Here is a 9,306-nt window from a genome sequence, read left to right as displayed (position 1 = left end):
CAATATTTTTATTAACTATAGACTAAATCAATTCAACATTGTCATGAATTAAAGAGATAGCATTACAATTGATTCCAGAAAAACGCTAAAAAATTATCTAGCCAAAACTTCAAAAGAAAATCCTTCTTATCCCAGTGTATTCAATTTACCTGTGTGTATGTGTGTACACAATAATCTACACTAAATTCCCATTCATTTGCATTTTGTGTTTACAAAGCCTTTTTTGCAGTTTTTTGGCAAAGGCTTTCCCCAAAAGATACAAGCACAAACCACTAGGCATACACTCTTCAAAGTTTTATTTCACTAACTTCGGGTCAAATATTTCCACAAAATTGTTTTCTGGCCAATTACCAGCCTTTTTTGACTTTCCAAAATGGTAGTACCAAAAGATCTGTGGGTCAGGGAGAAGAGACCACTTTAAGAAGCATTGCATTTACTCATCTTCCCCAAGGCAACAAAGTTGGGTATCTGTTCAACCAAACAAAGCTTTAATAGCATCCGCGAGGGCAGACAGGCAAACCAGGCTGTACACTCCTCAACTCGTCAGAACCAGCCCTAGGAAACCATTCCACACCCACACGAAGGGCACGGCCACTCATCTCTTCTTTTTCTGTTGCCGCAACATTTTTCTCCTTTTAATTATCATATCGTGTAGTTTCTCAAGTCCTTCCTTTAGTCCGTCTCCTATGATTGCACAGGTGGGCTGCAGGTGCCAAGGGGTCGATGAGCTCAGTTCCCCCATTGCTAACAATTTCTCAATTTCTGAGAGAGACAGTGAGTTCCTCAGGTCTTGCTTGTTAGCGACTATAAGGACAGGGACCCCCTGATTTTCTGATATCCTAGTTATTTTATGAAGTTCCGTTTTGGCTTCTTCCATTCGCTCCACATCGACAGAGTCCACCACGAACACGATGCCATCTGTGCATCGGGTATATGACTTCCACAGTGGCCTTAACTTCTCTTGACCACCTACGTCCCAGAAGTGAAAAGTGACTGTCTTGGAATTGCCCAAGGTTACCTTAATTTTCTCCGTGTTAAATCCTTTGGTAGGTACGGTATTTACAAACTCATTGAACTGCAGCCTGTACAAAACTGTCGTCTTCCCAGCGCAGTCCAAACCCAGAATAACAATATGAAAAGACTGAAAGGAGGGCAGGCTGGACAGGATGGAAGTCTGGTCTGACAGTCCATTCCCCATTTCCAGCTGCGAATGGCGTCCCAAACCGAACCGAACGCGTTCCTCTTGGTCCGCTTACAATTTCTCCTCCTGGGTGATGGAGCTACGAGATTGCTGGAGAGGAAACGAGCGTGTTATTACTGTGAACACGTTAAAACGGGTTCTCTCTAAAAATAAGCGCCACGAGGAGCTCAATAAAACTTGCTGTATGTAAACACACCAGATGAGATAGGAAATGTACGAAGTCCAAAACAAACGGTGAATAACGATCACCCAAAAGCTCCGATGCCCCTCTACTTGGAGTGGCGTGTACAGTAACGTGTACTCTTCTCTATCCTCCACGATTCCCGAACCTCAAAAGCTCACCTTGAAGACAACCCAGCCACCCAGCATCTGGCGCCCGTCACCGTATCCACCCCAGTGCCTTTGCCGGGCACAGCACTGAAAAGGGCAACCCGACCCCGGAGATCTAAGCCGGCATGTGTCACCGCGTACCCGGGGATCCCCGAGACCGACGCTCTCACCTCCCGGGCTGGAGTCGGGATCCCAACGGGGAACCATTGGCCGCACCGAGACCTCCGCGCAGCTCTGCCAGCGGCCGCGGCGCAGGGAAGCCAGGACACGGCCCGTGGCCACGCCCACCCCACCCAGGCCCCGCGATCCCATTGGTCAGCGCGCCAGGGCGGCCACGCCACGCCCACCCCCGGCGCCCTCATTGGCGAGGGTGCCCGCCGCTCCCAGGGCCGCGGAGCCGGGCTCGCCCTCGGCCCTCCGGCACCACCTGTTGCCGGGAGTGGGAAACGAGCGGAGCCCGGGGCCGCAGGCTCGGCCGCTCGCCCCGAGCACCTGCAGCGCCCCGGCTCGCCCACCGGGCCCGCCCCTCGGTACCGCCGAGCGGCCCCGGCAGCGGTGCATCCCGCCCCTGACCGTCCCCAGGGCGTGACCCCCGCGCCACTCACCTGGCTGACGGTCCCCCGTCGTCCCGCCTCCGCGGCTGTCAGCCGCCGGGGAGTGTCCGTCCCCCGGGCAGCGGCGAGGCCTGACGGCGGCCAGGCCGACGCCGCGCGCCAGCCCCGCTAACGGTGCTCGCCCAGCCTCGCCACCGGCCGCGGCTCCGCCCCTCGCGCCGCGCCTGCCCGGTGGGGGGGGGGTGGAAGAGAGAGGGTCGCGCGCGTGCGTGCCAGCCGCGTCTCCTAGCAACGCCCAAACAAGGTCACGTTCCAGCCCTCCCGACGCCCGGCAGCGGGCGGAGCCGCTTCTCGATCTTTCTGCCGCCGCGGGCTGGGTGCGAGCGGGCGTCGCCGGTCCTGCTCCTCCTCCTCCCGTCACCCCACGGCGGCCTCTGCATGGAGGCGGTGACTCAGGGTCCGGGATACCGGAGGACACTTCCCTGGCGGGCCCCTGACGTCACGCGGCGGCCCGGGCTGGCTCGGTTGGTAACCTCCTGCCTTTTGAAAGCCAAGGGGTTCCCTCCTGCCTGCGTCTATCTGCGCCCCAGAACCATGGGGACTGGAACCAATGCTCCTGTTACGGAGGAAGGAATGCATTCTGGAACGCTGAATGTTTCCAGTGTGGCCCAAGAAAAACAGGATAAAGCTGCACCTGATAGCGCACAATTTTCTCCATGAGATGTAGAATGTACCTGTGTCCTCTGTGTTTGACAGTAGAAGGCAAACTGTCCATTTGCTAAGATTCCATTCTCTATAAGACAGAAGGGACCCAAATTGATTCATGGGCCAGGTGCAGAATGTGACCAGCAGTCCTTTCAGAGTGCTCATAAGAACAAAGGAAAGGGCTCTTAGCGCCTGGTAGAGCCCGTGGGAAATTTTTATTTGGAATCTATAATAATGGTGCACCCTTAAAATGTACTTTAAAATACAGATTCTGAGCCGGGCGGTGGTGGCGCACGCCTTTAATCCCAGCACTCGGGAGGCAGAGGCAGGCGGATTTCTGGGAGTTCGAGGCCAGCCTGGTCTACAAGAGCTAGTTCCGGGACAGGCACCAAAAAAGCTACAAAAACCCTATCTCGAAAAACCAAAATAATAAAATAAAATAAAAATAAAATACAGATTCTGGCCAAACACATGCCTTAATCTCAACACTTGAGAGGCAGAGAGGTAGGTAGATCTGGATGCGTCAAGTCCAGCCTGGTCTACATAGAGAGTTACAGGCCAGCAGAGGCTACATAGTGAGACACTAACTCAAAAAACAAAATTAATAAAATAAAAATATGGATGGTAACTTTCTTAAGAAATTTTCTAGTGTTCTCAAGACTGCTATTGTCAGTGGTATTTTTTTTCTTTTTATTAAAAATTTCCACCTCCTCCCTTCCTCCCATTTCTCTCCCCAGTAGTATTTTATGAATAACATAGAAAGACTTGTTTCTGTGGTTTTGTTTTTCGAGACAGGTTTGTGTTTGTGTGTGTGTGTGTCTGTGTGTGTGTGTGTGTGTGTGTGTGTGTGTAGCCTTGGACCAGGCCGGCCTCAAATGCAGAGCTCTGTCTGCCTCTTCCTCCGAGTGCTGGGGTTAGAGTGTGCCGCCATTTTCCATTTTTGTTGTTTTTAATAACTGATATAAAACCTAAGCAAAGTGCTAAGTTTTAATACAGCATCATTAATTTTGCAAGAAAAGGATGGAAATCTCAAATGACATATTCTATCAAGTTATTGGATGTAATCTGAGCTAAAGATTGTTGTAAGTATGGGATCTCATTAGTCATTTACAGTCATTAGCCTAAAAGGTGAGAAAAGCTTTAGTGCAATAATTGCTCTCCTTGGGAAATTTAACAGCCATTCTTGATTAAGCTAGAATTGCCTGCAAATCTCCTTAATACAGAGTAAAATTTCCATTTCAGTAGTGTTGAACTCAAGCAGGCCCGGCAGGTGTTCCTTGCTCAGTTGCAGTTTTGCAGTCTTAGAAGCTAAGCAGGTGAGATCTGCAAACACCGAGTATCCGGCCTTGCAGAAGCCTCTCCCTGAAGTTCGCTGGTTTACTCTGGGCCTTTGACAGCAACAGTCACTGGCAGACCACAGCCTGTCGAGTTTGAGAGATTCACAATTTCCACGTGACTTGAAGAACTCCAACAGAAAGAATAACTGCAATATAGACCACCTGACACCCCCCCACCAAGCTTGATGTATTTTCCCTGTACCTCTGTATAGAAAGAGTGTTTGCTATGCTTACTCTATAAGCAGTAATAACAGTATACAAACAGCAGCAAATGATTAAAAGCCACGGAATTTATGAAACCCACTCTTCACTTTGCTGCACAGAGAGCCTATTTAGGTATTTTATTTAGTTATAATCCCTGGAAGATGTTACCTTTGGGCTCTAGTTCAAAATTGCACTGCTGTGCCCTGGGGTGTCCTGAGGAAACACCTAGGGGTTCTGTGGGAGATTTTAGTTTTTGAGGGCAACACTGACATCTGTTGGACGACGTTTGTAACTACAACTATTACATTGTTCGCATTTCTCTAAATAAATGCAAGTTTGAAGCTATCCTGAGACAAACTACAGGTGCAGGTAGACACCAGGGCCTAAGGCTTCTACTTTTAGTTACAGTTTTGCAGATTCAGCTCAATATCTCTCAAGCCGGAACCACCGGAAAAAGGACCAGGGACTGATGATCGCATTTCAAGGAAGGATTCTGCTCAGTCATTGACAAGCCATTTTGAGCAACTGCTAAAGAAATGTCTAAAGTTTTTCTTGCCAGTAACTTTGTTGACTAACCGACATGGTTTCCGTTTTTTAACCACATTCCAGACCTCAGAGCAGTTCTGATATTTGTAGTACCCGTCCTCTCTCCCATAATCCACCACATAACATTACAAGTACATACTAAAAGTAACATGTCCCTCCTAACCTTTGCCGTCTTTCTACTCTTCATTTAAGGCATTTTTAATGGACTCTCCCAGTGAAATATCCAGCTAAATAGGAGGAAAGGCCTCTGATTGAAAGAACAGGCCAATGGATCTCTTAGATGCACAAATACATAATTACTGGGACTTTCAACAGGTTTTTGACCTGTAAACTAGAAATAGTATCAAGCCCTATACTTGTACGAACAGACAGAAAGAGAAATGCCATTTTTTAAAAGCTGGATATTAATAGAACTCTCCACCACATGGTGGGAGAAAGAAATGCAGGCGAAAGCAAACCGTGGTTACATGAGATGAAGGGATATTTAAGCACATCCAAAAGAAGGCTGAGAACCGCTCTAGAGCTTCTTTATAAGGGCATCGATCCCGTGACCTGTGCACCTCTTACGGCTCAACCTTCACCATAACAACTTCGCAATATTCAGTCTGCTGTGTGGTCTCACTATTGCCCTTGTTGAAACATGGCCTCTTGAGTTAGTCCATGCTGTCTGATGGCACTTTAATGAAGCGCTCCAAAAACAAATCTCAGAATCATTAAGAAATTTATTCCGAGCTGGGCGGTGGCGGCACACGCCTTTAATCCTAACACAGGAGGCAGACGCAGGTGAATCTGTGAGTTCAAGGCCAGCCTAGTCTACAAGAACTAGTTCCAGGACAGGCTCCAAAAGCTACAGAGCAACTCTGTCTCATTCCATGTCTCACTTATGACTAGCCACCAATCTCCATTCCATTTTTTTTCATTCTTATTTTGTGCAGGCATGCACATGCATGCAGTTATGTAACAAAGTGGAGCATGGTCACAGAAGACACCACTGTCAACTTGAGGTCTCTATACGCATGCACACACCACACACACAATCATGAATAAACATTTAGTACTTGTGATAGTTGTGTTTCACTTATCAGACATTAAATGAATGTCAAAAATATTTTGGGAAAAAAAACTTAAAATTCTGGAAAGTAAATGTCCACATAATTGGCAGTTGCCCCAAAACAAGAAAAGTAGGGTAAAATAGAGGAAAAGAAGGAAGGAGAGGAAAAATGGTCCCAAATCTCTAATATTAAATGTTCTCTTTTCAGAGTATTCTTTCGTGAGTGCCAAAGGCATCCCTCATGTTGCACCACTATAAAGTCTCCATCTTGTTAGCCTCTGGGTCCATTGCTAATGTTGTCAGAACTTCTCATCATGCCTAGGGATTTCCTCTCTCCTCCCCACAGGTGGGGGAGGGGCGGTGTGCATGCTGGGTCTTGGTAAGTTGAAATGTTCGTAATACGAGGAGAGTTTCTCGTTGTTTAACTACTCTGAATCACGGTCTACATTTTCTCTGCAGGAAACCTGCTCCAAATTCTAGTGCAGATCTCCGTAGGAGGTTTTTAGTATGAGGCAGAAGTGCTATTATATATGGAAATTCACTCGAACCATGTTCATGAGAAACTGGAGTCAAACTACCTGGATTCAAGTCATACTCTGTCAATGGTGATCTCTGTTATATCGAGAAAGGTAACAAACATATATTTCTTTTTTACCTTTGTTGGGCAAGTCCATCTTTTAGAAGGGAATGTAGGGAATGTGCACAGGCGGAGCTCTTAGTGGCTGCAGCTGAGGACGGATCCTGTGAGGACCCCAAGGGCAGGCCAGTGCAGATGCCTGAATACTAACAGGCTTTTTGGAGTCCATCTAATTGTTGGCTCTAGGCAGCTATGTCGAGAGATGTGAGCATAGCATTAGTGTGTATTTTGCTTTCTTATTTTACTTTATGGTAATATGATGGATCTGTATAAAGAAGTGTAGACATGGTCATTCAAAGGGAATGTTTGACTGGTATATGCTCTGGTTTGGTTGTGTTGTGTGTTGAGTGCTTAGTCTCCAGTGTGTTGGTGTGCCGATGATGAACACTGTAAAGGATGGGCCTAATGCAAGGTACTGCCCTAGACTGGCTGGCCAACAAGCCCCAGAGATCTTCCTTTCTCTACTTTTTTTTGCATATGTGTGGCACCATATGCAGCTTTTGAGTTTGGAGATGGTTTAAAACACAGCCAAATCTTGTTTCTTGTCCAAAGAGCAACAGATTGGCTCAGTAGACAAAAGGGTAAGCAAAGGAGTTGTAGAAAAGCACATAGACAGTGTCGTGTTCACTAAGCAGAAGATGTAGCAGCCGGTGCAGCTCCTGGGTATTTTAACTTGGAGTCTCTAACCATGAATGGAGGCCAACACTCAAAATACAGCAACCAAGTGTGATGGCAAAAGTAGATGGGTGAGCATTTGACCAAGTAGTTGACCAGGAAATGGATCACTAAGGCCTGTGTTTGAGTCTGTGCAGTGGGTCTCTAAATGGCTTCTCAAGACACAGTCAGTTGCAGGATTTCCAGGACTCAGCTGAGTATCATCCTTTAGAATCAGCAAAGATGAGGTGTTCCCCTTCTGACTGTGAACTGCTGGGTCTTTCCACCCTTCCTAAGCACTAAGTATCGCACAAATACAACAATATATCACTTGGAAAGAACATCAGTGTATCGTCTTGTCTCCCTCTGTCCACACTCACTGTAAGATCTATGTTTGACAGTTTGATGTGTATATTTAAATAGAAACAGCACTGTATACAGATCAAAACAGTCTGACTACTGTGTGCACCCCTTAACAGTGTGCTGATAAACCTGAATCCACCCTTCATGAGTTCTAATGTTTTCACAGTTTAGTGTTTACCTATTTCACAAATAGACAAAAAGATTCTTCTCTCATGAACTTAATTATGAGCACCTTAGAGAAACAAGATTTTCATCGTTTGGTCCTTTTATTCTTTTCTGTGAACTCTGTGCAAATTACTGATTGGGAAAAACAGTGAGAAATACTCAGAGTCATGTGTCTGTCAAACCACTGGGACCTTCTTGGGCAAAATTTTGGTTTCTTCTCTGATAATTGGTAACTTCATTGATGAATTTGACTCCGTTCCAGATGAAAATCCCATCTGTTGACTTTCTTTCTCCTGGCTTTGCCCTTTGGGAAGTTCCTCCCTTCCCACAATGCCCTGGAGCACATCTATAACATGTGTTTGGAAGGCATGTACCTCTTCTGCCGTAGATGTCAGGGGTGGACAAGGAATCCTATGTTTTAAGCTGAACACAGCAAAACTTTCTTAGCTGAGGTAGAATTTGGATTTCAAAAGGTATTCAATGGTCAAACAATCATGGGCATTTGTAAACCAAATTTCAGATTTTTGGCAAAATAAAATTGCTCCAAAACAGAAGATTTTTTTGGTCTGTTTGGTTCCAGAGAACTGCATGTGACAGAAGCCGTAGGCTGAGGCTCTGTCTGAACAGGGTCCTGGATGGTTAATAGCCTTTCTCTGCTGAGCTAATAGCAGCCACATTCAGCACGAAAACAGCCTTAATCTGATTTTGTGTCTGGTTTGGCTCACATTTCTGGAAAGCCCCTGAGCAAGGTCTGAGTAGCATCTTTATCTACTGTTGCTTTGTTTATAGATACCGCTGGCTTTCCCAAGTTGCTAATCCCTCAGCCGGTTCAGATTGCGTTCCTGAGAATGGAGTGGTGGTAGAGGGCTCTCCAGTGCTGGAACTGCTTACTCCTGCTCACCCAGCCCACCCCAGGCCCTGATTTGGAGCAGGCTACTAAAAGCAGGAGAGAGCAGTCGCTCTCATTAGCGTCCTGAATTCTTCTCGTCTTTTTCCAGGAGGAACATAGTCTGCCTTCTTATTTACTGCTGGGAAAAGTCTTACTTGATGCTTTTAAGCTCCAAAGGGATTGCTTTACTCCTGGCTTAGGATACTTGTTTAAGACCTCTCAGCATGTCTACCAACAAAACAAGGCCTAACACTGCTATAGCAAAACCCCACTTTGGGCACCAGTTTTTCTATTACAGCGTGTGGTGGTCTGCTTTAGAGAAGGGATTCAGATACCATGCTGTGGTTCAGATACCATGGGATCTTCTTTCTGGTTGCCTGTCTTGAGATGAGCGAATCCTGTTGAAAGGGAAGGAAGCTCTACCATTTGCTGCTGGCTTCTCCAAGTACTCCTCGTTGATGAAGAAGGGAACAGTTTGGTGGTAACCCCTTCAGCATCCACAGGGATATCTGGCTCTTTCACTGTGGAAATTATCAGAACACCCAAAAGATGGGTGTTTCTATAAAATCCACGTTTATGAGTAAAGGTCAGCAATCTCAAGAAAGCATCCTCCAGGACACCCGTGTTCTTCCTGCTGCCTCACTGAGATCTCCTCTAGTTGATGGAACAT

At 46.6% G+C, this 9,306-nt stretch overlaps 1 protein-coding gene across 3 annotated transcripts; it reads right to left on the bottom strand.

Moving 5' to 3' along the window:
• Window positions 1-281: 281 nt before the first annotated feature.
• Window positions 282-2,449, bottom strand: Arl4a (ARF like GTPase 4A). 3 transcript variants are annotated; one of them, XM_075947826.1, is made up of 2 exons: window positions 2,137-2,449; window positions 282-1,291 (listed from the first exon to the last, which is right to left on the bottom strand). In XM_075947826.1, the coding sequence occupies exon 2, from the start codon at window positions 1,196-1,198 to the stop codon at window positions 596-598; it is 603 nt and encodes a 200-aa protein (XP_075803941.1). In that variant the 5' UTR covers window positions 1,199-1,291; window positions 2,137-2,449; the 3' UTR covers window positions 282-595. The 3 variants fall into 3 exon arrangements, with proteins under 3 accessions (XP_075803941.1, XP_075803940.1, XP_075803942.1); XM_075947825.1 differs by lacking the exon at window positions 2,137-2,449 and adding an exon at window positions 1,673-1,809; XM_075947827.1 differs by lacking the exon at window positions 2,137-2,449 and adding an exon at window positions 1,702-1,778.
• Between the last annotated feature and the right edge of the window lie 6,857 nt (window positions 2,450-9,306).

This window comes from Microtus pennsylvanicus, chromosome 14 (genome assembly GCF_037038515.1).
Source record: "Microtus pennsylvanicus isolate mMicPen1 chromosome 14, mMicPen1.hap1, whole genome shotgun sequence".
NCBI lineage: Eukaryota > Metazoa > Chordata > Mammalia > Rodentia > Cricetidae > Microtus > Microtus pennsylvanicus.
The sequence above is the reverse complement of the archived record's forward strand: the minus strand, read 5'-3'. Positions and strand labels throughout refer to the sequence as shown.